Source organism: Thermobia domestica, chromosome 1, assembly GCF_964235325.1.
Source record: "Thermobia domestica chromosome 1, izTheDome1.hap1.1, whole genome shotgun sequence".
Classification (NCBI taxonomy): Eukaryota; Metazoa; Arthropoda; class Insecta; order Zygentoma; family Lepismatidae; genus Thermobia; species Thermobia domestica.
In genome coordinates, this window is record NC_137454.1 from 26,832,687 (window position 1) to 26,860,651 (window position 27,965).

The 27,965-nt window shown below is 35.3% G+C and overlaps 1 protein-coding gene across 11 annotated transcripts in view; it reads left to right on the forward strand.

Annotated features, from left to right (window-relative positions):
- pnut (septin 7-like protein pnut) overlaps positions 1–27,965 on the forward strand; it is a 451,701-nt gene that overhangs the window by 336,658 nt on the left and 87,078 nt on the right. For all 11 annotated transcript variants that reach the window (XM_081755644.1, XM_081755661.1, XM_081755586.1 and 8 more), the window contains 4 exons: positions 11,782–11,888; positions 15,984–16,084; positions 18,852–19,104; positions 24,494–24,683. In XM_081755644.1, coding sequence (XP_081611770.1) covers positions 11,782–11,888; positions 15,984–16,084; positions 18,852–19,104; positions 24,494–24,683 — 651 coding nt within the window. The remainder of the gene's footprint in view (positions 1–11,781; positions 11,889–15,983; positions 16,085–18,851; positions 19,105–24,493; positions 24,684–27,965) is intronic.

The window sequence follows — 27,965 nt, forward strand, 5'->3', positions numbered from 1 at the left end:
AATTTCTTTTAAAGTTGTGATGTCATCTCCTCCTGTGTCTTGACGCAGAAAGGCGTGAAACCATACGTAACGTGCTCTACAATGCCTCTAGACTTGAAAAAGAAAACGAAGTACAAAGCATTATTGGTTCTTTTTTAATCGAATAATGAAGACACTACTTTAGTACCTAAAAATAGATACTAGAACTGCAAATGGTTATTCATCAACAATTGTCTTTTGTCTTTTTACAGAATTTCTTTTTGAAAGAAGCGAGGGATCAAATGAAACGTAACGATCTTCCTAGCTGTAAATGTAGATTAGACATACATATACTCTCAACAGCTACGAACGTACTAATTAGAATCGCAATCGCGTAGTTCGATTGATTGATTTTCAGTTTAGGATCTCTTTCAGCAGCGAGGCTATTTGAGATGTGGACCTGCAGCTTAACATGGAGTTCGAACCACCTGGGATTCCGCCGGGAATCAAACCCTGGTCACACATGCCAAAGGCGCGTGTGCTAACCGCTTAGTTACGAGGGAGCTCTAATCGCGTAATCCAGTAATGCGAACATTTGATCCCAAGGACTTTATGGTGGCTAAATATAAGTGAAAGCGAAATAAAAGTAAGAGCAGATACGGCGAAAGAAATGTTTATCAAAATGTAAAATCTGTTTTGGTTTTTGAACAAACAGTTTTTAAAAAATCAAAATATATTTCCTGGAGAGCAGTCTTTCTCATCTGTGGCTTTATTTATATCTCATACTTTATAAAAAAAAAAAAATGTAAATAGTGCCAAGAATACCTTGTATGTATGTACTATGTTTTATACCAGCAACATAAATAGATGTTTTCAATTTAATTCTTGCTAATATTGCTACCTACCTCAACTGCTACTACTGTGCAGAATTTAAAATTATACTGAATTTGTACTAAATTTAAAAGGTGGGATCCGTACCTTTCATTAAAAATAAAAGGGGTCACTCCTATGGCCACCTTCAGCTACCAGTTAAACTTTCAGAGGTTTTGTTTAGTAGGCTTCTCAGATCTTACGTTTCTGTTGTAATTTTTACGAGAGAAGAACGTATGATGATCGTGAAAAGAAAATATCGATTTCGATATTTCAACGGATTTACACGTTTCAGGGCCCATAGATACGGATATTATTATTATTATTATTATTATTATCTGTCCATCTCTACGTACGTTCGTTCTGATCTACACTCGCCTAGAGGCCATATTGTTCAACGTATCGAGACCAAATTGTAAACTTACAGGTTTTTATGTGATTCCTCAGAAGTGTTTTGCGAATTTTCTTTCTACTCCTGAAAATAAACCTGGAAACGTCAGGAAATTTGTGCTTGCGAGATAAGTAGGAACCTCGATTTCATAATAATCACTTGTAAAATGATGAAATAATTCACATAAATATTTTAACTGTCAGCATCGAATTGAGTTGTTGTGATAGCTACTTTACTACGGTAATGTTTAATTCTGTATTCAAAGTTCACTATTGTCTGATTCCTTGCTTTTTGATGGATCTCAGAATTTATCAGATGTAAATGTTGTAGTTGCAGCTCATATGGGTTGTGTTTCCTGTACATAGATTGAGCCTCAGTCTACGTAATCTTAGAACACAGACAATTGTGTATGTTAGAGATAATTCCTATCAGTGTGTGTTCAGAGGACTGGCCATTCAAAGTGCAAGTGTACTACGCAGCTGCCAGGAAGTTTTGAGGATAATGACCGGATGGGATTTACTATATACACACAATTATTTTCTATGTATTGTAGATCAAGAGCCAACTCAGGGATCCATATTACTATCAGCACAGCGAGCTGACTAGTAATATTGACAGCATGTTTCTGTTTCGAAGGCCAAGCTGAGATCTTGCAAGACTTCATTTTTTTATGTATTATTCTTTTAATTGCGATATGGTGTGCGCCAGGGAGATGCTGTGGCTCCAGTAATGGCTCTCACCTTTAGTGCGAAGGTTCTGTTGGTTCGATCCCAGGACAGATGTATTGTGGTGGACAACACAGTGTCTTTTTTCTCAGGGTTCTCTCTTTTCCACCCACATGTTCATTCCACCAATTCTTCCATAATCATTCAGTTTTACTAATCATCAGCCTTAGCCTACACGGCATAATAAAACATCCTATATTATTAAAATATTTTTTAATACTTTATTTAAAATATTTTACTTTTACTTATTTATTATTTGGTTTCTCCAAAAAATTAAAAAAAATACTTCAATTTTTAATATCACAAAATAAAAAATGTTTTAATAAGATGGGACGTTAAAGATTTCATTTCATCTTCTTTAAAGCCTGTTCGAGATGTTTCCGTACTTTTAGGTTTGAAGAAGGTCAGTTCAATTTAATTATATTTATTTAGTATATACCATAGTTGAGTATTCACATATGAACGATGTCTCTGTAAATCTCTATGACTTGAAAAACAATATTCTTTGTTTAGGAGAGCCGTCTGTTTGCCAATTATACGTAAAAGCAGCAGGTTTTTCGATGGTGTTAGGAATCTTTTCTCTCTCTCGTTTGACTTGAAAAACAAAATTCTTTCTTTCGTCATTGTACCGTAACCAAATTTTTCACAATAATTTCAAACAACTGTTTTCCCTTTCTATATGAAAGTACATTCTTAGTATTAAAACTATCATGGCCTTTCAGTAAATACTGGGTTTATTTGGGAGATCCATCTGTTTGCAGACTATACATGATAACAGCTAGTTTTTCAATGGATTTATATCACGTAAACAGGGTTAGGAATCTCTTCCCTTTCTCGTATGACTTGAAAAACAAAATTCTTTCTTTCGTCGCTGTACCGTTTTACCAATTTTTTCACTTGTTTGTTCCATATTGTTGGTTTTGTGGATGGATATATTAAAATTAAGGTCCCTTTCAGCAGCGAGATTATATTAGATGTGGACCTATAGCTTAACCTAGAATCCAAACCACATGAGCCCCCACCGGGAATCAAACCCAGGTCTCCCGCGCCGAAGTTCTTGATTTGTGTATAGTATTATTCATCGTCGTTTACTTCTCTTTCACACCAATTACTGTATTTAGACGGCTATTAAATTAATATAAATTAAAATTATGAATTAAAAGCGACAAAACTAAGCATGAAGCTAACATCATATTATTTATGATTAACAAGGGATTAAGTCTACGCTGAACTTGAAACTTACTTTCATCTCGGAATGTGATTTTTTTTTTTTTTTAATGGTGAAAAATCGCCAAGAAACAACTTCAAGCGTTTTTACGATCCTATTCATGACGTGTTTTTCAGGTCTATTGTATTAGTTCTTTTATCGTTCTCGCATCATTTCGAATACACGCTTGTAAAACTTGCTTACCATTCGTCTGATGATGTATAATGAAAGAGAGAGAAGAGGGGGGAGGAAGAAGTAGTTTCCAGATTATCACTGCAAAGGTATTTTTCATGCCGGAAGCAGACACGCAGATATTTGTAACTACTTTTTCTTCCTTGTAGACATATTTTGATTCTTTTGTTGATTCATACGACTTAACGGCCGATTGAAGCATTGTAAAAACTCTCCTCGGTATGACGCACTCATTCACTGACATTGGTAGACAGTTTCATTGCCCTCATAAGCGTGTGTTCGTTACTTTTCACGTGCTTCTTAGAATTCTGCCTTGGAAGGTCAAAGTCAAGAGATGTTCGAATCATAAGTAGACATGTGCGATACATAGCCGTATTTCTCTAGCGTGTTCTCATTTTCTTTTGTTTTATGTGAACATCTTGAAATTACCAGTCATTTATTTTGGCATAATCTTTGCGTGCGAGCTGTCAGTCGAATACAGTGTATTAATAATGTGCTTGTTTACTGATTTAAGTTATGTGTGAATATTTTTTCCGTAGTTATTTGCGTTTCGGGCCAGAGTTAGCCATTTTGCATCAAGAGATCTCAAGATCCTCATTGAGGCTCATGCTCACTAAACTCATTGGAACTCGGAATCACTATCCACAATAATCATGTTGACCTCGAGACCAAGTGCTAAGTTCACGAATTTATCGGGCATACGCGACTGCTTTATCGAAACTTTGTTCTAGGGCAGAAACCAAACTAATGTAAGTAAGCGTCGTACATAAGATATTCCGTACCAAAGGCATAAACAACGGATGGATGGTAGGACAATATGAAGATAGTAAGGACTTGTCAACACACAACATTCGTTAATAAGTAGAATATTCAGAAAACATTTTCTCATCGGTTGGACCATAACCTTCACTTCTATAGATTTCTGTTTAATAAGAAAATTGTAGAATGCAGATTGTACATAATTTTACAATATTGTGGAAATAATAATTTGCGTAGTATCCAAAACTGTAATGTGTTATTTTCATTGCTTAGCGTTGTGTGTGAAAATTCAAACTAGGGATTGAGTTGAAAATGTGCGGAATTGCCTGAAATTCAATCTGTAAAATGAAATTACTTGCTTACGTAGAGTATAGATAGTAGAGGGTGGACAAAAATTCCACAACCACGTACAGATCGAGCATATACAAAGAAGGAGAAAGACTACAAACAGAAGGATGACAGCCTTTTGTACCTGTTTTTGTTCTCCAATTTTTTTTTAACGACAATGAAAGGTAGAATCTTCTCTTCTTGTAACAAGATTTATCCTTTGCCGGAGAAGTGTCTTGAATGTGAGACACAATATTTAAGAAAATTACTGGATCCGTCGTCTTTAAGAAGTCATTCGTTCACAGTGATTACTTCAGTAATTCGGGAAGGCAGTAGAAATCAAATCACCATCAAGCGACGGTAACGCACAAATTCTCCTTTTACAAGGTAAATCATAAGTCTTGCAGTAGTTCCACAACCCAAATGGATGTGTATACACCGTATTCGACCGTGAATGCAAGCCCAAACTGGCCCAAGAGGTAGTGTGGCAATGAGAACTCTGCAGCGTCTGATACATGAACTGTTAGTGTATGGATTCGAGAACTCGAACATAACGTTGTGGCAGTAACCCAAAACTTCTATCGTTCAAAAGGGAAAGTGCAGTGAAGCACAGCACAGCAACTCATTGATTCCAGACATTTCTTGTATGTCATAAACATCAACTAAAGTCCGTCCGCTCCAAGGTTACAGATTCTGTGGTCATACGACACGCAATCGAGGAAAATTCATCCATCAGCAAACGACAATTGTCAAACCAACTCGGCGTGTCTTACAAGGGAAGAGATGGAGATTATATACCGAAGTGGAAGATGGTTTATATACCAATCGAAAGCACTAATGACGCCTATTACAAAACTGGAATAAAAATTTTCCGAATGCATATACTGTGAGAGTTATATGAATATACAGGGTGTTCAGAAAATCCGTTTCCACGCCTAGAAATCGCAAACGATTAGATAAATGCCAAAACAGGAAAACACATGTTTGATCATTTTAAAAGTACAACGTATCAAAGCAAAAAGTGTTGTCCCAGGGTCACCCTCAGTGTCCCATGCAGGGTCCAACTCAAAAATTGCTAAAGGTAAGGGGATCAAATAGCACATCGTTGGAGAGCTGTTGGGAAATGAAAGAAGACGGAAGAAGTCTCGATTATCTAAAAATTACCCTGTGCAAAATGGCAGCCGGTGAAAATGTCAGCAAAAATGCCATTGTAAAGTATATTGCCACCGCAAAAAAGCCTGGAACGGTGAGACAGATGTCAAAACAGGAAAGCATGTATGTTATCTTTTCAACAGTACAATGATTGAAAGTAAAAATATTTGTTCCAGACGGAGTCCTACTCGAAGTTTTCAAATGGCAAGGGAGGTCAAGTAGCGTATCGTTGGGAATATGTTGGAAAATGAAAGGAGACAAAACAAGTTTCGACTTTCTAAAAATTACCCTGTGTAAAATGGCGGCTGGTCAAAATGTACATGTTCATTTCGATTCTTTGAGCGCATTCATCTTCAATTTTGCAATCGGCACTTGTCATTGTGTGACATTTGCACATATCCGCTGTTCCTGGTGCAAGAAATGTTTTTGTTTGAATCATTTTATAATTGATAATCCAGACAACAAGCGCAAGTACCACTATTGTACAGTCATGAATATAAATAAGTGGAGGTAAGAGTCTTTATTTCTTATGGCTTCAACTTCTATTTATTTATGTTCGTGGTTGTACATTATATTTTGAATAGTCAATTCTATACTGAAAGACGTCAAATGTTATTTCTTTTCTTTTCTTTATTTCTCAATTTGCTTTTAGTTTATTATTTTTTATTTATTTAGATATTACTGGGCCCAAAGAGCAGAATCTCACAGTAGGGGCACTTTCTTTCTTTCCGTTGAGTACAAGAATTAAAGTGAAAATAAACTACAGAAAGAAGAACTAAAACGCAAGATGTTTGCACAGTGTTATCGTAGAACTTCCAGACTTATTCCATCTGCGTTCATTTAACAACAGCTTTAAACGAGTGCTATTTGACCCTTTTGCCATTTGAAAATTTTGAGTAGGACTCCATCTGGGACCCTGGGACAAATATTTTTACTTTCTATCATTGTACTTTTGAAAAGCTGACACACGCGATTTTCTGTTTTGACATCTCACTTTTTTTTAAGGTGGCCATAGTACAATGTTTTTGCTGACATTTTGAACGGAAGCCATTTTACACAGGGTAATTTTAAAGAGTCAAGACTTGTTCAGTCTTCTTTCGTTTCTCAACAGTTTTCCAAGGATATGCTACTTGACCCCCTTACCTTTTGCAATTTTTGAGTTAGATCTCGCATGGGATACTGAGGGTGGCCCTGGGACAACACTTTTTGTTTTGATACGTTGTACTTTTAAAATAATCAAACACGTGTTTTCCTGTTTTGACATCTGTCTCATCGTTTGCGATTTCTAGGGACGGAAATGGATTTTCTGGACACCATGTATATTCATATAACTCGTACAATATATGCATTAGGAGAATTTTTATTCCAGTTTTGTAATAGGCGTCATTAGTGCTTTCGATTGGTATACAAATCCTCTTCCACTTCGATATATAATCTCCCTCTCTTCCCTTGTTAGTTCACTGTAGTAGTGCTTCACCTTAACGACCTCGGGAAAATCATCGGGTGCTGCTACATGCCTCATGAATTGACTCCAGCTAAGACCTAGAGAACAATGAATGTGTGACAACGACTACTGCAAAATCCACGTGATGCATGTTTGCTGAAACGGGTTGTCACATGTGGCAAAAAAAAGGGTGTTTTTCCGAAATTCAAGTGGACAAAAACAGTGGGTAAGCAAGAAGCAATATCCAGAACCAGTTGACAAACAGGGCCGTTTCGAGCATAGTCATGCTCTGTGTGTGTAATGGAACTACGAGGGATAATTCACATAGAGTTCGTTTCAAATGTCCTAACATCCATGATGACTTTTATTTCAAATAGTTGGATCGGATGTATGCTGCATTACACCAAAAATGTCTTTCATTGATGAACCGAAAGCACGTTCTTCTGCGGCAGAATAATGCAAAATCACAATATGCTGGAGAATCTTAATAATAATTATAAGGAGAAAAAGAAAAAGAAGAAGTAGAAGAAGGAACGTAACGGCATCGACCTGATGACACAGCCGGTGTAAGTTCTAACATTGGCCCTTCGGCTTACTAGTTTCGGTCTATGGCACTTTTCCTGAAGTCACAATGTTTCACCAAACAGCAGAATCGAAGAGCTGAGAGGAAGGTAGCTGCAGACAGTCCAACACGAGGGGATATACATTACAGATATGTTGTATGCCAGAATGTTGCAAGGCTTATCACTCATCCTTGTATAATCCTGAATAAATATTTTCTCTTGTAATTTTGTCATCTGTGTACATGCTACCTTACTGAGTTCGCAAAACGAACAAGTAAGTTTCAAAAAAATAGATTATGCCTCCCGTCCGTTGTTACTATATAAACTCGGTTTGTTTTAATTAGTTTTCCTTTCTTTAAATTGTGTCTGGTTGAAATTTTGTTTGGCAAATGTCAGAGCATTATCTATAAAAGACACCGGAATGTCAGCTACCTCATCCGTGAATGCCAGCGACATGCGACACGTGTGTCAAACAGGTTGCTGAAGTTCCATTGGTAAAAGGTCAACAGGCGATTAGCAGACGAGCAAATGCAGACGATACTATTTATCAGCTTTGTGAAGTAGATGTTGTTGGAGCTTTGTTCGAAATGCCAGAACTTTCCGTGTAGAATAGATAAAACGGTCTTTGTGGTTTTGGTAATATTAGTGAAGACAAAGGATAAAAGATGTCTTGTTCCTCTTCGAGGAAAATTCGTTGAGTATAGATTAGTAAATATGTTTGGGTTGTCCAAATATAATATTTTTGTATGTTGGAAAATGCTTTTTTTTTTTTTTTAATTAATTAATTAATTAATAATGTACCCAAACAGTTTCACGACAAAAATTGTTTTCAGATCTATCATTATATGGAACATGATTTTTTTTTTCACTTAGCAAAATAGACAGGCCACAAGCACAAAGTCAGTTTGAATAGTCAAGTAAAAAGTGCAGTACCCCTCTAGTATATTTGTGTGTTCAACTATACATAGCGTTTGCATTTGCTGATAATTTTGTCATATCTGTTCCTATTTCCATAAAAATAATTGTAGCTCAACAAATTTTTCCTTCAGCACTCAATTGGATATTATTCCTCAGGTTTCTTTGTGATAGTAGTTTGACAGATGGATAGTTGTTCCTTTTATTCATTACGATTTCCCTGATCATATATTATTAAGTGACAAATTGCTTTTGCGGATGACCTCAAAATATACAGTAGGATAAAGACCATTCATGACTGTTTCAGTTTACAACGTGACATGGAAAATATTCCTAATTGGTGTTCTCTTAACAAAATTAATGTAAACATAAACAAATGTAACATTTTATCTTTTACTAGAAACAAAAATCAAATAAAGTTTAATTATTCAATGAATCAGATCTTATTATTAAATAGATTAAATTCAGTCAAAGATCTTGAAGTCACATTTGATACGAAACTGACATTTAATAACTATATAGCGAACATAGTTAATGGATCTCTTAAGATGTTAGGGTTCATAATTACAACTGGAAAGAGTTTAACAATATTACCACACTAACAAAAATTTGTTATTCCTATGTCCGATCGAAACTGGAATGTGCTGCTCTGAAACCCATCGCAACAAAAATACCGACACAACTGGAAAAAGTCCAATATAAAGTTCAAATACTTGGCATACAAGAGAACTGAAGTCTATCCATCTTATGAAAATTGTCTAATATTAATAGACAACTTCTATATCTCTACCCTTGAACAAAGACAAAACGTGATAATCTTACTTTTCTCCATAAAATAGTACAAAACGAGTTTAATTGTACAGATCTATATCAACATTAAATTTTCATGTCCAGAAACTTAAAACACGTGCTAATAACTGTGGCTTGTTCTATTGCAGAAAAGCAAAAACCAACGGGTTATTGAAATCACCAATCTGAAAAATATGCTCTTCTTATAACAAAATATGTATCGAACACAAGGAAATTGACATCTGTAATATGAATTATATTTTTAAGAAAACTATTGTAAATTTATTTTGTAATACACCAGTACTATAATTGGGCTTATGCCTGTTGCGTTGATAAATAAATAAATAAATAAATAAAAGTAATTTTAATTTTACAAATAATACCAATAACTTAATGATGGATGGTTAATTGAAGTACCGTATATTTTTTAATCCAAGACGACTACAAATACAAGAAGGCTCATTTTCTTTTCAATAAAGGATACAAAAAATACATCTTCAGCAATATATTTTCAGAATTTCCTACAAAAATACGCTAAAAGTCAAATCAGATAGACTTTTTTGTTCGTCTTCGTCACTGTAAGAGTCCATTCAATCTGCGAACGTTTGAGACCAAAGCGTTAGGCGACGAAGAATTTAATGGAAGCTTGCATTTGTCTTCAATGAAGAAAAAGTTCACATCATATGCCGCGATAGTATCATGTAGCCTATTCAACTCAATTATTAAACTTTTGTCCATGATTGTATTTTTACTTCAATACGCTTCAAATTACTTTCAAAGAACAGTGAAAGAAAACTTTGGATATTTCAAAACTCAATTGTGATTAAATAATAAATTCTTTATCTGTAAAAACTACTATGTGCTTCTGTCTTTATATTTATTTCCAAGTACTGAAGTCATCATGTAAGTTCATGCATTGACAAACTATGATGAAAAAGGTATATTCGTAGATACACTTACTTACGATTTTACTACGAGTACAAAAAGTACATGCCCACAGCACGCGTCAAAAGCAAAATTACTTCGCTTTCCTAAGTCGAGAGTAGTTGCGACCAAAAAAAAAAAAAAAAAAAAAAAAAAAAAAAAAAAAAAAAAATCTCACCATTAAAATAAAATAACACAAAAGTGTACTCGTTTCATATTTGGTAATGCCTAGTCATAAATCAGTACTTAAAAAGTTACAATAAACACAAATAAACATAAAATTACACTGATTAAAATCATTCCTCCGAAACTATTCTTTCATTTCATCATAAATAAAATATTCGTAAATACTTGTGTAAAAATGTCAATGACTAAATTTCTAAAAACAAGTTGGTTATTGCTATGACTACTATGCTTCTTGCGTAGTCCTGTTCTATGTTAATCATAGATAACACATAAGTTAGCATAACCACAATGACAAGACTACTCATATTTTAGCACGAAATTGCAGTAGTAAAAAAATAAAAATAAATGAAAAATCTTGGATTCGGAAATTTGCAAAGAAAAGAAGAAAAACATTCAATAAGAAGAGTAATTTATCATGTATTTTCGATGTCGATTGTAGAAGACGGTTATGAAGTCGAAACTATGCTTGTGATTTTATTAACGTGAATTTGATTTTAATGACCTAAATAACACACCAGTCAGTTTCAACCTTCATACGTTACATGCGGCTTTTAGTACTGTAACTTGCATTTTGGACCATTATTGATGTTATTTATTTCTGTGTTGATAAAACTTAACTGTGCAATATCTAAAAATATTATACAGAATTTATGAGCACCCAACACTCGTCTGGTTTGTGACACAAACCACCTAAATTCGCTTAATGTTCATCCAAAGAAAAGGAGAAAAAAGAGGCTTACGTGGTTTTAAATTTACTCTGTAAAAATGGAAGTATTTTCATCCGTCTCGATGACGATAAAAGTGTGACAAACCATGATCACCGTAATTTCTATACGTGGGATATTTCTTTGGAATCTGTCGGAGACAGTTGATGCCAAAAGTACGTCATGGTTGAACCATCCATTGCTCTGATCTCTAATGCACTCCTTCCTCCGCTTCTGATGATGATTATTATTATTATTATTATTATTATTATTATTATTATTATTATTATTATTATTATCTTGTATAAATTATATTCCTGTTAAATAATTTAAATGTTTAGTTGTTGTCTTAAATCCATCAGCTAATCAGTTTTTCCCCCAAAAAAATGTTAATGAGGCATTTTGGAGATACAGCATCCATTTTGTAGTCTCCACTGGAAAACTTAAGTTACGTGTAATTGTCAATTTTGAGTGTTCAAACATTCTCAAGGTTAATAATAGTGCAGTAGCATTGTAACATGCGTGAAAAAAAAAGTGTGTATTAAGTTATTTACTTGAAGGTTGAATTTGTTCAATTTAATTTAAATTTGTTTAAAAAGTTTAATTTTATAATTGAAAGATGTAAACGAAAATCAGAACACTTATTAGAAGCTCATTATTTTTCATTTATTTCAGGTGAATCTGGGTTGGGGAAATCCACACTTATCAATTCGATGTTCCTTGCTGATATCTACTCATCAGAGTATCCTGGGCCCTCACATAGGATAAAGAAGACTGTCCAGGTGGGTGTTACGTAGTTTGGTGGTGAAACTGTTGTAAGTGTCTTATACATACAGAACCAACAGTGTCGACAGAAGTATAACTGCCTTTAGTGAGGCGTAAAGCGGATAGTTTTCCGAAATGTTGCTGTAATTTTGCAGAAATTGAAACAGAAATTATTCATCTGGCTAAATAAACGACTAAAAATGAAGAAAACTATTTTGATTTACTAGAGAGGAAGAGGTGTTAGATATGCCATTGTGTTAATCCTGAAAGATTTTTAGACACTAGGAAGGAATTGTACGATATGTTCGTTAAAAAGATTACTTGATAGAAATTAAACGTTCATTTCCAGCACCGAGGCTATGTGGATCGGTACTACTGCTTAAAAACAGGATCCGAAGCAAGTATTCTCATGGGGTATTGGACCCAGAACCGAACATACAGAAAGTATGCGCGTTAGCGTTTAACACGAAAGGGATTGGTTGAATAGAAAGGTGACATGGAACGGAAAGGTAAAATAATCATCATCGTTATCATTATAAGTATTTTACCATCACGTCCTCCAATCAATCTCTTCGTCTTCATGAAAGCACAGTCCACTCATCTGCAGTAAACTTTAAAATTATTTTAAAGTGTTTTATTTTTAAAATATTGGGCACGACGTGAGCTGAAGGCATTATCAAATTGTTCTTACCAACCAAAATAACCGGGTCCACATTGAACATAGTACCGTAAAGTCAATTTGTTAATTGTAGGGTTTGATACAGGAAAACAAAGGTGGTAATTGAATTTAAAAAATATCCGAAAATACTAGAATTGCAGTTATTTTTCCAGAAAAATTCTAATTTTTATGAAAGTGAGAGATCCCCTTCCACCCAGTAAACCCGGCTTTTTTTACATATCGAGCGCTACCCTCTGGTCGCCTTTGCCCCCAGGTTTTCCTTATGTCCATTTTTATAGAAGCTAGGGGAACTCAAGAGCCTCATTTGGATGAAGTAGAACGAAATAATAAATCTTACCAATCACAGAGGTTCGAAGACAAGCCGTTTGGCTAGTTGGTAGACGAATACAAAGTGTGGTGAAATTAAAATCAGGCAAAGAAGACTGCAGGTGATGATGAGATCTAAGTGCTTGAAAGCTTCCCAATTTGCATCATCTATAGCGCCAGTAATGACCATAATTGAAATATTTCAAGTAACAGGTATGAATTTATTTGAAGGAAAGAAGGATTATTAGAACTTCCTACTCTTACTATTGTAGATACCATGTTTTGATACACCAGGGGGTACTTGGTCGCATATAAACCCAAGTATGATTTGAATTCTACTGTTAAAAAGAAAAAATGTTTCCGCTATATACAACCTTAGTTTGAATAAGAACATTAACTTCATTCAGTCAACAAGCAGCAGGAACAGCTCTACTTCGAAATGAAAATATGAGAAGTGCTTTTTAAGTATTTATTTATTAATGATAATGATACTTTGCTGATAGATAGTGTAGGGTGCGTAATTCAAGTAAAGAACAGTTGTACCTTTTTCCTCGAAGTTTTATGATTTGCTTATACAGTTTTAGTATTCTTTGACACACAGGAAGGATAAAGATCTAAAACTGGTGGTAAATAGCTGTACATTACACGTTTTTCCACAAACACTTTTTTTTTTTTTTTCAAAAATTTTTGAGGGGTGAGGTGACCTACTTATTGTCAGAAGAGTTCCACAGAAAGGAAGGAACCTTAACAATGCGTTCAATGTAGCAATTTTCCGACTTCACCGAAGAAAGTGTCAGTGAACACTGAAACCACATGAGTAAATTATAAAAGATTCGAGACACAAGGTAAAATTCGAGGTATGTTCTTATGAAAATGATGCTTGTTTGCGTATGTAAAATAATACAGGGTGTAACATAAAGGACTTTACAAATTTAAAGACTCGTATTGATTTATTCATTTATCTTACAGACGTGGTTTTGGTGTGACTTTGTAGCAAAATAGACATGAAGTTTTGACTTACGTAGTAAACTAGTTCAGAAACAAGCCACTGCAAGCGCTAGCGGCAGTTGCAGCAAAGATGGCTGCCTTTACTGGTCCCGAGCGTTCTATCTGTGTGTTTTGGTTTGAAGAATCCAAGTCTGCGACAACTGTGCAACGTAATTTTTGTACAAAGTATGTTCGGTAAGACACAATAAATATTCAGGTCGTCCCCGTACGTCTGAAGATGTAGAGCAAGTGAGACAAACCTTTGTGGACAGACTACAAAATCAACATTGAACCCCTTTAGATATAAGGTTTTTAAAAAAATTAAAAACTATGTATTTTGCTACAAAATGACATCAAAACCATGTCTATAAGATAAATGAATAAATCAATATGAGTTCTCAAAGTTGTAAAGTCTTTTGATACATCCTGTATTTGCAATGTAAGAAGAATGCAGCCATTTAGACAGTTGTGAATGATAATAAACAGTGATAGAGGAAAGAAACTCAGTTTTCAGATGCTCTGCGAGTAGTTCGAACTAACGGTGTGAAAATTATTCGAATATTTTTTCTGTTATTTGAATGTTGGTGCGTGGGATCTCATGTGGTTCGGCTCCCACGTTAAGCTGTGGGTCCATGTCTCAAATAGTCTCGCTGCCGAAAGGGACACCAAACTCAAATCCAGTCCATTCTAATCAAAATAAATATTCGATTAATGGCTCGAATAAGTAGTCGTTACCCGAATATTCCGTTATTCGAACAATTATTTGAGAATTTAATTTTATTGGAAGAATTCTTTTTTGAAATAATGAATTATTCAAATTTCAACAGCTTTAGTAGAAACATCTTGGCAGTTTTTTCTTTCTTTTCTTCAGAAATGTGTTCATTTAGTTTTATGAATTTAAGCCGATCATATTTCAATTCGTATGCCTTTAGTGTTAGGGCCGCGGTGGCTCAGTGGTAGAGCGTTCACCGCTGGTGCTTGGGGTCCCGAGTTCAATCCCAGCCCCGCCAATTGAACTTTGTGGTGGACAAACACCGTGTGCGTGGGTTTCCTCGGGGTTCTCCCGTTTCCTCCCACTTTCTTCATTCCACCGTTTCATTCATTACTCATCATCACCGTCTCCTTTAACCTAACCGGCATAATCGTGGGACGTAAAATTCAAAGATTTCATTTTTTTTTGCCTTTAGTGTTAGTCATCAATTTCAGCTGACAGTCACATGCCTGAATTTATATCACTTAGATTTTTATGAAAGTAAAGTAGCTACTGTGTAGCTTTAAAATTTTATGGTGCTCTTTACTACGAGGGAGGATCAGGAACTAATGTTACAAGGCCGATATTTCTGGAGTTTCATCTGTTAGAGAGGAATGAGGAGTGTACGGTAATTTTAATTCATGGAGTTGGCAACTGTGCATAGTTTCAGCTATCCGCAACCTACGGCACTAGTTGTAGATAAATACAAATGGCGACTCGTTTGAAAAACTGATTTCGCGAAAAAGTTCACTCAGTTATTCGATTTCTGTATCGTGGCTGAAATTCACAAGTAGCTGATAGAGGTTTACAAAGAGACGTCTCGTCAGCATGTTGCAGAATGGTGTCGAAAGTTTGCGGCTGTTAGAGAAAACGTCATCGACGAGGAACGCAGTGACCGACTCAGCTTGGAATCAACAGATGTGAACACAGCTCACGTAAACGGAGCTGATTCAGAGCAACAGGAGGATTAGATTACGGCATCTGAGCACATAGGCCGTCGCTTCGCTTCAGGTGAGGAGGTGAAACACTTGGTGACAACGTAACTGAAAAAACAAGGACAGGATTTTTACCAAGAGGGGAATCTTCAGACTCATCTCACGATGTGACAAGTCCTCAACCGATATGGAGACTGCGTCGAAAAATTGCCTAATGTATGTGCTATCTGTTAGCTGTATTGGTTGTTGTATGAAATAATGTATACACGTTTCACTGCAGCCTTTGTAACCTTACTTTCCGATCACCCCTCGTAAAATAATCATACTATGAAATAGATCGTCACCAGTATGTGATTTCTTTTGTTTTGTTTGTCTAGTGATGTCATTTTGTAGATACGCCACTGTTGCTTTAGTTGTGTCTGCATTTTAAATTCTAACATTTCTGTAATTTCAGGTTGAAACTAGTAAAGTTTTACTCAAGGAAAATGGTGTAAACCTTACACTGACAGTAGTTGATACTCCAGGGTTTGGAGATGCCGTAGATAACAGTAATTGGTGAGTTTTCTTTCTTTTTTGTTCTTTTGAAGAGTTTTAAAAATTAAGTGATTCATATAAAATATATATTACATATAAGATCAGCATCTACTAGTGCTGTTAAAATCCGAATATTCGAACGAAAGTATTTTTAAGGTAGAAAATAGAAAATGTTATTTATTAGAACTAATTCGTAAACAGTTCTTCCTAAACTTACTTACTCTCTCTTTATACTAATTGAATGTGCCTTATACCATAATTTTACGCCCAACACAAAATCCAGAGTTGATGTAATTTGAATAAATTCAGCAGAATCACGAAAATTGAAAATTTTTTTAACTGAATGGCAATCCACTGTATGCTTCCTTCAAACAGGAAAATTCTCCCGAAATATTTACAGGACACCACGATCAGTTACTTGTACCAAATTTGTCCAAAACATATTGCGGTGCAACATTTTGAAATATGAAAAAAAAAAGTAATTTGAGAAACGCCTTCTTGTACCCTAATTGTGTTATGTTCATGGTTGTACACTCATGTCCAAAATTATTGTCGCATGTCTATAAATATGTTGATGTAGGAATATAATTTGATAACGAATTCGTCCGGTATTTCTTATAATGTTAGTATATGTATAATCGGCAAAGACATGTATGTGGAAAATTTCATGTCAAAAGAGTAGTAAATAACAACAATAAAACGAAAATAAAACTTTCTTGTCCATTTAGCAACATTTTGGTTTACTCATTCTAATTTTCGTATTTATAATTCTTTTCCTATGAAATTTACCACAAATATACATTTCCCGATTATACACGTATTATCAGTATTAAAATTAACCTGCAAAATTATTATCAAATTATATTCTTACAAGAAGACAGTTATGGATATGCGACAATCATTTTGGATATAAGGGTACATCAGAAAACCACGCACATGTCACGATTCATGAGCTTGGGAGAAATTCGTGTAAAGTCTTGACGTTTCCTTGAAAAGGTAAAATATCTGCACCAAAGGTACCCCGAAAAATTCTACCTGTCGTAGAATCCGTGTTTTGTGGAAGCTCTGTTTATGTTTTGATTTTGCTATAATCTATAATCAGTTGCGTTGCTTGCACCTCTTTTAACAGGTATTTTTTCTCATTTTATCATTCATTTGCTTAAGTTTCTCTTTTAAAAATACTGTATAAATACAGTTTTTTTGTTCAATAATACAGCACATATATCGATCGAAAATCTGGGAAAACTCAGGTCTGAAGGTTGCCGGAGTTTTGAATGTCACCCTGTATATGGTAGCCTGTAGCCTTAGGTGTAAGAAAGATTGCATAAGCCGCAATCATAATGTAACTGAATATATGTAAATACTAGTCATATGACAGATTTTTTCTGAGCGTAAGGTGTTGAAAATATTTTAAAAAGCTTAGGGTGCTCATCAGGCCTTAACTTTTTGCATTTTTCAAACAACACTGGTCCTCATTGGTTTTGCCAAAATTTCACGTGGATTACATGTTTTTGAGGTCATTCATTCAGAATCTGGCATTAGGTTTTTTTTTCTATCACCCTAGAATTACTAGCAATTCACTAATTATGCTCGAACCTAATAATATGTGTTTGCTCTGTAGTTCATCAAGTGCTCTCTAGATGGCAGCAGTGCGTCTGTAAGCAATTATGCAGCTGATATATATAAAAATGAAAATATTTTTGTAGGTGAACGTATTTCTATTCATTTCAGATTTACATTTCAGTACAGACATCCGTGTAGTTCCTTCGTATTTCTGTTTCCATATATAATATATACATACAAATTTTGTGGTATTGGGTTGGATTTTCAAAGTCAATTTGCGGGAAAACCTAGGTGATGAGAAAAAACGGACTTCATTTTCGGAATCAGCGAGTCAAGAACTATTAATTTCGCGTATCAAAACGAAAACAACTTTCAGATCGTTTTCATTTGCAATTGGAGAATTAAAAAAATGAGATTTTTTAGTTTAAGTTATGTCCCACGATTATGTCCTTTATTCTAAGGGAGACGGATGATGAAGACGAGTGAATGATGATGGAATGAGAATGTGGGAGAAAACGGAAATACCCTTAAAAAAACACGGACGTTGTTTACTTGGCCTGGGATCAAACCATGGACCCTACGCACTGGAGTGAACGCTCTACTACGGAGCCACCGTGTCCCCCAGTTGAAGTATAAAAGAATACTAAATATTCTCCATCAATTTATTTAGTATTTAGAAAATACTAGTTAGTGAACTGTTTTCTGTGTTTATTGATATCACCAACCTCCTGTTTTGTCCAAGAACACGTCTTCAAATCAAGAATCATGTAGGCTTAGATGACAAACTCCAGGAAGAATGGAGACAATCTCAAAAACATTGACTAGTTTTTCTCAGTCAAATTACGCAGAAACGTGTATTTGATTTCTTCAATATTTGGAAAATAATGGGGACAACAATGGTGAGCGCCTTGATAACTAGATAACTTGAGGAGCCGCGGTGGCTCAGTGGTAAAGCATTCATCTCTAGTGCATGGGATCCTTGGTTCGACCCCAGCTTGGGCCAAATGAGTTTTGTGCTGTACAAAAACCATGTATGGGGGTTTTCTCGCGGTTCTCCCGTTTTCTTTCACTTTCTTCATTCCACCATTTCATTCATTTTTCAGCATCACCGTCTCTTTTAGCCTAGCCGGCATAAATGTGGAACGTAAAACTTGAAGATTTCATTTCATTTTTGATAACTTGAATTCGAAATAACTCATTAATAACTGTTAATTTCTTGTTTCAGTTGGCAGCCTGTAATAGACTACATTGAATCAAAGTACGAAGAATACCTCAACGCAGAGTCTCGAGTGAATAGAAAAACAGTGGCGGATAGCCGAGTCCACTGTTGTCTCTATTTCATTGCACCTTCTGGTCATGGACTTAAACCATTGGATGTCGAGTTCATGCAGAGATTGCATGACAAAGTAAACATCATTCCTGTAATTGCTAAGGCTGATACGATGACTCCAGATGAATGTTCACATTTCAAGAAACAGGTAATGATATAGAGGAAATCGATTTTAAAAGTTTCTCTCTTTTATAATAAGTTTAGAGAGAAAGAATTTAGTACTCCCTTCTGGGTACATAGAGCAATAAGTTAAGGTGAAAATTTTGTTTGTTTTGAGTGGGAGAAATGACTATACAGTTAAGTAAATTAACCTTTCGTGTGTTGTTCGTGTATTATTCAGTTTAACTGACGTTTCAAAGGTACTTACTGCATTTATCAACAGTTTTATTCATTTGGGGAATTCTTATAGAATCATTGTTGTTTTTTTTTCAATACATAACAAGCAAAGTTTGTTACAATTTACAGTTTAATTCAAATTTAGGATTTTATATTTCTGGTCTGTCGGCATCTATGACCTATCACGCTTGAGGGATGACGTCCTTCGGCAGCACAATATCCGGGGAAAGGGAAGGGAGAAAGGATTGGGGAAGAAAGGAAGTGGCCTAGGACCTATATGTTAGGTACCATCCCGGCATTTGCCTGGTTTGAATGAGGAAATCCCAGGAAAACCTCATTTAAGATGGCTGGCATGAAAAAAATTTTTTTTACACTTTTTCGACCGAGTGCCCCCACCGGAAATCGAACCTGGGACCGCTCGCGCCTAAGGCGAGTTTAATTCAAATTTATGTAAAATATTTTTACTATTATTATTATTATTATTATTATTATTATTATTATTATTATTATTATTATTATTATTACTCTGTTTTGAGAACGAGATCGATAATTAAAGTTTTATTTTTATTTTTTTTTATTGGAATCAGAACAGATAATACTTCAAACCTTAATTTCCAGTGCACGATATTGCATCAAATTATTTAAAAAAAGAAAAAAAAACATAAAATTCACATTGTTAATCATATAAGAAATAATAATAATGAAACACCCTCAACCTGTTATAAAGTATAAAGTTACTTTTGAACTAACAAGTAAGCCAAAGCTCCCAAGAAACACATCAACAACATTAGCCAAGTCATCGCCAGTTGATAAACATTTGAAACATCATTTACGCAGGTTGCACTGTGGGACCTCTTGAGATACCTTGTATAATGCCTCGGAGCATATAACGTTTTTATTGACAACTAGTTCAGTTTGCCGTTTGAGATAGAATGCAATAATTTGAGATCCGTAATGGTTGTTCTCTGCGACAATTTTAAAATGGCCAGTGACAATCCTACGTTTTCTTCAGTTTCTCCCGAAAAACGCTTAAATTTCCAACGTAACAATGGCAAAAATTAGTTTTGGATAATTTCTAGTCTATTTAACGCATAATTAGTACATCTATTCCAGATACTAAAGCAATACTCTGACTCCTTACATTGACATAATAAAGAATTAGGCAAGTTTTCTCACAATTAAAGTCTCTTGACGTCCATTTCAAAATACCAAGATTCCTACGAGTTTTGAAAACAGTATTGTCTATATACTTATTTAGAAAGAAGTTTATCATCAAAGACAGCACCCAAATGTAATACAGTTTACAACTTTAAGCAATGATTTTTCAACCACTTACGTGAATTTAACGACTAGTCGTATTCGTAAAGATCATACTAAATATTTTATTACAATTTAACAATAACGAATTCATTTCGAACCAATACAGAATGTTACTAATACTATTTTGAATTACAAAGCAGTCATTGAAATCCTCAACAGATTTGCAAATTTTGAAATCATCCGCATAATTAGAAATTTAAATTCAGTTTATCGCTAATATCATTAGAATGTCGTAATTCATATCTATTTTACTAGAGCTCGTTCCAACAAACTTTTTAAGAATGTCAGGAGTAATTTCGGATAAAAGTAAGCACAGATTAGTAATAATTCTTTCGAGTTTTGTTGGGAAATTCTCAACATATACCTTCCTGAAAGGATTCAAGATTAGTTCGTCGAATCATTTTCATATTTATTACTTCTCACTGCATATAAGACACCTCCACTCTCTTATAAACATGAGATTCATACTGAGCCCTATCGTACATGTACCACATGTTGCAACGAATCACTAAGTGAACATTTTCCAATAATTCAGATAGTGTATCGTGCAGGAAGGTCAAATTCTGTGCTCCATTAAATATTTCGGGTAGCATGGCCTCGTCAGTGAAGAGCACTGGTGTTTGAAACAACATGATGGTAGTGGTCTGTAGAGTGAGCCACTGGCAGAATTCTTCACGTGGGTGGAAATCCGTTTCTGTCAGTTCTTGTATCTTTTGCAGGTGGTAGGGCATAAGGCATTTTCATGTGACTAACATACATTTCACGCGAAGTTCCCTCGAACTCGTACCTGGCTCATTTTTCACAGCTTGTAACAAAGGTTCGTCCATAACAGGTGCTTGCACACAACGGAGTTGACAAGCATCCACATGGGCAAGCAAGGGCGTACTCATATAAGGGAAAGGGGGATTCCACCGGGTTCGGACTCGCGCAAAACTTCCTACCTCAACATACATTCGCACGCTTTCTCAATAAAACTGTAATTGTTTAACAGAGAAATGATTAATGTAGCATGAAAATTTGCTCTTGCACTTTATCTGTACTCTTACAAAAACAATCTAGTTCTATCATTTTTTTCTGAAAATATAGGTGGAAGTATTTTACAATTATCATCGGGTGCATAATAGTACCCGTTCAGTACTACATAGATGTAGTGGCTTGTAGTATTGAACCCTTCCCCCCCCCCCAAAAAAAAAAAATCTGGATGTGCGCCTATGGGCAGTTAGTACGGTTCCTCTTTCACACACGGGGCGATAATTTGCTGCAAACATCCTATATCTTTTTTGCTTATCTCGGTGTCAGGAATCACCTCGCGACGTTTGTTACACCCTGTATATAAATAGGTAGATATAGATATGTATATACTGTAGATACAATATTGTTCGTTCTTTTATGTGTAATACTGCTATTTAACCACCCTCCCCCCTATCTTACTCTGGGAAAATTTTCTACAGATTTCTCCAATAAATAAAACGCACTATTTTCTCTGCACTACACATACAGAGCTGTAGTGGAGGGTACACGGTGGTACACGCCGTATACCCTCTGCTTAATCTTAGTCATTAGAGTGTACCTTCTTCTGCAAAACGTATATTACTTTCTGCTTTTGTTTCGTGTACATTTATTTATTTATTTAATCAGGCCATGATTCCAATGATAAAGTGACTATATCACCAAACCAAAACACAAAATTGTTAGTTTTAGGATATGGGAATAGATCGATGCAAAGTAGCGTATTTTTGTTCTGAGACGATATCGTAGCGTTTTAAAGGTCGATGACTCTGACATTTCAATTGCTTAAAACCTTGTTCTCTGCTGAAGAGAACCAAACTTGTTCGATATTTTTAAACTAAGGTATGAATATTTTCAATACCATGCTAATGTTAATACGTAACTGAGCAATACAGAACCTAGTAAGTGAAAAAAAAATGTATTAATGATCTTATAGAGTTAAATTTGGACATAATTTTCTTACTTCTGTCACGTCGGGCGCGATTTTCTCTGTTCCTTCTCGGAGTGAGTTGGCTTCTTCTCCACACATACCCCCCATTTATATTATTAATGATATTATTTAAGTATGGAGTGTCATCAAGAAAATAGCATGAATTGCTTTTAAACTATAAAATAGTAATATATCTTTAATTAATTAATACATGCGTTGTACATTGCTCATTAAAAATGGCTTCTATGTCTTTTATGACAATCATAGATGATCACAAAACAGCGTATACCCTCTGAAAATTTTAGGACTACAGCACTATACCATATGGCAATACTGTATACTATTTATGTAGGAGTGGATGAGATAACTTTGTACACAGTCATTGAATGAACATTATTTTTAATCAGTCACCTTGCGTTAAGAATAGAAATGTTTTCGTTATAGATCATTGCTGATAGCCAGGGAAAGATTGATTTCATTCTGTTCAAGGTATGTAACTTTTTGAAAATATTGATGCCATTATTCAGTGGAAAAAAGAATCTAATTAAGGTGCATATATAACAAAGAAATGCAAAACTTCTTTTTCCATATTCTCAGTGAATTGGTATTATTTTAATCCCATGTTAAAGAAGATTATTCTTTTTATAGAAAACTACATCTAAATCTTCAATCAGTTCTGAAGGTTTTTGATTCTAGAATTTGTGTCCAATGTACTCAAGGTTTTTGCCAATTAAATGGATTGACTGAAAAGATACATATTTGATAGTACAGCTTATTCAGGGTGTCTGTCGGTCACGAAAGTCATGAAAAAGTAACGAAATCAGAAAACGGTCATGAAAGTCAAGAAAAAGTCACGAAATTTAGCGTTTGGAACACGACTTTTGTTATATGTACAAATATAAGTATAGATTGGAAAATTTTGTTCTATGAAACGTCCAAATTCAACACCAAAAATGTCTGAGGTCGGCTTTAGTCGCTACCAAATCGCAAGCAAAGCGCGCTTCTATCGTATGCATGAAAATTCGACCCAATTCACACCCAAATTTGCTCTTGAGAATGTTACTAAATTTCATGATTTGGGAAAGAAAAGGTCACGAAAAAGTCGCGAAATTTCATTTTGGAATTCTAGTAGACACCCTGTTATTCCATTTAAGAACATTGCTTATTAGATGGACCTAATATTTTTTTCTGTTAATTAAAGAGGACGAAACTTTATTTAAGACAGAACACTCATTTTAATCGATGGTTCATGTCGGAAATATTCCAAAAAAGGCTAATTTTTAAAGCTAGTTGTACATTGTGGCATTTAGGTTACTTCTCTTGGAGAAAGTTCATTGATTGATTTTTGAGTTTTACGTCCCGTTCAGCAGCGAGGCTATATGAGACGTGGACCTACTGATTAACGTGGAATCCGAACCACATGAGCTCCTGCCGGGAATCGAACCCGGGTCTCCCGCGCCAAAGGTGAGTATGCTAACCGCTTAGCCACGAAGGAGCTCTTTGGAGAAATTTACTCGTCATATAAATAATTAAGAAGTACCCTCTTTAACCAAGGGAAGTCAGAGAGAATTATCATCACAGTTATTTGATAAAACGGGAGAAGTGCTCTAAAAGATGAACTGTGATGCAGGAGTAATACCGTAATCCAGCATCTGTAACAGGTGTGAAATGAACTAATGAATCGTAACACGCATTAATGTAACTTCCGTAATAATGCATATCAATTAATATCCTGAAAGTCCATCTCCCATGGTAATAATTGTGTTACATATGTACCTCATCAGGACAAATTCGTATTCATTATGGAATGGACAGCAATTTATGCATGAGGTAGGTAAGAGATTACCAATAGGAAATCACAGTTGGTATTGGAAGCATATATCATATGATATTCAACTTTATATATATTTCATTGAAATAATTATTTTCTCTTTTATTTCAGATCTTGAATGAAATAGCACAACATAAAATTAAAATTTACGAGTTTCCTGACACTGAGGACGAAGAGGAGACGAAACTTCACAAGATGTTAAAAGACAGAGTGCCGTTTGCGGTTGTTGGTTCCAATACAGTGATAGAAGTCGACGGGAAAAAAGTTCGAGGAAGAAAGTATCCATGGGGTGTGGCTGAGGGTAAGAAAATAAAATAATACATACATTGTCATTGCTCACGGAAGTATTGTTAAACAAGGTGCCTACTGATACTGGAACTACTTGAATTATACTGAAATTTAATTTTAACACTGGAAATATACTGGAATTTTGATCCACATACTGGAAAAATCATGAAACTGGTAATTTCTCAACAATACTTTTCTGTAATTGTTTTCATAGTCTTAGAAACAATTTTGTATCCATTGAGATTAATAAATTTTTCCGAAGCAAGAGTTGAATATATTTTGTAATTAGACATTTAAAGCAATGGGTGGAGTGGAGAGCTGTTGGGAAGCCCTTTTAAAAAATGTTAAAAAATCATTGGATTTCGAAAAAATCAAGGCAAACGAAATTTATTGAAAATAAAATATTCTTTTGATGGTGAAAACAATTACAAATCTGAAATCATCAAGAGTATGATTATTCTTTAACTTTTAAAAAGCACTGTATTAGATACGGATTTTGCTGATAGTTATACTGAATATACTGGAAATAAACTGGAATTTTAGAAATGAAACTCGGTAGACACCCTGTTAAATCAAATAAAAATGTAATTGGTGAGATTTCACATATAAGACTGTTAAATAGAAAAGTTTTTCGTGATCGAAAACATTACCAAGGATAAAGAACGAATTATATGATTTAAGAGGGACACTGTAACCTAGTGGTTAGAGAGGGGCGCGGTGGTTCAGTGGTAGAGCGTTCACCTCTGGTGCATGGGGTCCTGGGTTCAAACCCTGCTCCCGCCAAGTGAACTTTGTGGTGGACAAACACCGTGTGTGGGGGTTTTCTCGGGGTTCTCCCGTTTCCTCCCACTTTCCTCATTCCACCATTTCATTCATTTCTCATAATCACCGTCTCCTTTAGCCTAGCCGGCATAATCGTGGGACGTAAAACTCAAAGATTTCATTTTTCATTTTCCTAGTGGTTAGAGCGTTGGACTGACGACGTCCACGTGGTCCCAGTTCGATTCTCGGCGTCCACCCAACGTCGTGAGGCAAACTGAGGAGTCACGCAAATAAAACTCCTCTTACGCCTGTTAGAGACATGACAACGCAGCGCCCTGACCACGTGTTTGTCGCGAAGCTGGACGTAGTTCAGCAGGGCGCTAACAGATGGCGTTGGAGCTGTTCAGACCCACAAAAGGGCTGTTACGTCAAGTGGTTTATTTCATTTAAGAAACTCGCAGAAACTTCATCTTTTATGCAAGAACTCAGGATCAAAAATTTAGTAAGCTCTAAAAAACAAGGATCGAAAAATAACCTCCTTTTAGAGATATAAACTGCCGAAAATGTGAAACTTCAAGTTTAAAACGCCCTGGCTTATGAGACCTCTTGCAATTGATTCAAGGAACTAGTACCATGTTTCACAATCCCCTAGTACCGACGTAACGAATTATGCAGGGTGTTTCAAAACAACACCGACGTTTGAGAGGTGATTCCTAACACCAAAATAAGACAAAAAGTATAGATCAACCTGACTGCACAAACCCTTCCTCTCGGAGTTACAGGCTGCCGAAAACATGATAAAAATGAAGCTTCAAGGTCCATAGCTCCAAAACTATGGAACCTACCGTAATCAGATCAAGACTTCACTTAGGTCCTAAGATGTGCGCTATCCAAATATCCAAGTTTCAGAATCCTGCGGTACTTTTATAGAGGTAGTTGGTGAGCTTCAAAATTATATGCCCGTAACCAAACTGTCTATAAAAGTTGTTGCGTTAATAGCTTAGGATTCTGAAACATGAATTTTTGGATAGCGCACATAGATCCTTAGTGAAGTTTTGACTCGACTACGGTAAGTCCCATAGTTTTGGAGCTATGGACCTTTAAAGTTCATTGTTTCATGTTTTCGGCAACCTATAACTCCGAGAGAAAGCATTTCTGCACCCAGGTTGGTCTAAACTTTTTGTCTTATTTTGGCGTGAGGAATCACCTTCCAAACGTTGTCAATGCTGTTTTGTATAAAGTACAAGTTGGGGCACGGGGATTCACTTTCTAAGTACTAATTGAGTACTCGTTGAATGGGTACCAAAGGATTAAGGAACATAAGTATGTAGATAGAGCGCATAAATTACTCCTTCCTGTGCAATTTCGTGAATCACTTGAGAGAGGTCATAATTTTCAAGCCAGAACGTTCTAAATGTGATATTTCATGTTTTTGGCGGTTTATAAGTAAAAGGAAGCTTTATAGCTAAAAGGTTTATTACAAATTTTTCTTTCTTTCTTTCATTTGATATAGAGAGTCACCTTAATTTATGGTACTGAGTTCATTAACCACTGTGTATCGAGCGGTCCAGAAGTCATTTTTTCTTAGGAGAGAAAAAAAATAATGATATTGTAGAAAGGTAGGGTGACCAGACGTACTGATCTTCGCAGTACAGTACTGTTTTTTAAAGAGCTATCCTGCGTGTTGCGAAGACGCCTAGAAAATGGAGAAATGTCCTTCTTTTTAAAAATGACCTGCTAAATGTCCTGAGTTAACTGATTTCATATTTCGTTCTTTATTCACAACATTTTTAATCTTAGGCACTCTTTTCCTGAATGATGAACCTCTGTGAATGATAAACCACTCCTCAAAAGATTAGGGATGGAACAATCAACAAACTATGTTTCATAATACATTGTTTTTATTGAGAAGGGCTTGTTGAGAAATCGATAAGGTAGGAAAGTTTTCTTTCCCAACTTGCGACAGTGATGCTAACCAAGTAGATGTTCCCTCGTGCCGGTCTAAATTTTCTTTGATTCCTTAAGATAATACAACGCTCCGAAAATCGATAAATAAAATCTTTAGCCCAACACGGAATTTCACTGTATGTTCATAAAAATTAACCATTTTGTCATTCAACAAAATATTTGGAGTTGAATTGAATTCCTGGAATACTTTTGTTCAGCATTTTTCTCTTTTTTTCCTAAAAAAATGAACGATTAACTTAGGTTAACGTTAAATGAAATAAGAATATGAGTTTTGCCAACGCACTAAACTATCATATATTATTATACTTGTGTCCTACTTTTCGCTTGTCAGAATCTGGTCACCCAAAGAAAGGAAATCTGTATTTATTGCAGAAGAAAGATAAGAGAACAACCATCTGCCGCACATGCTCGATATGTTTTCCTATCATTTGCTATGCATGCTAAGCAACGATGATATATTGTTTCATTTCTCTTTGAAAAGAAAGGGGGGGGGGGGGGGACTTTGTTTACGTAAAGTTAATCAAATATGTAATTTTTGTATTGGCAGCGGAATTTCACTAAACCT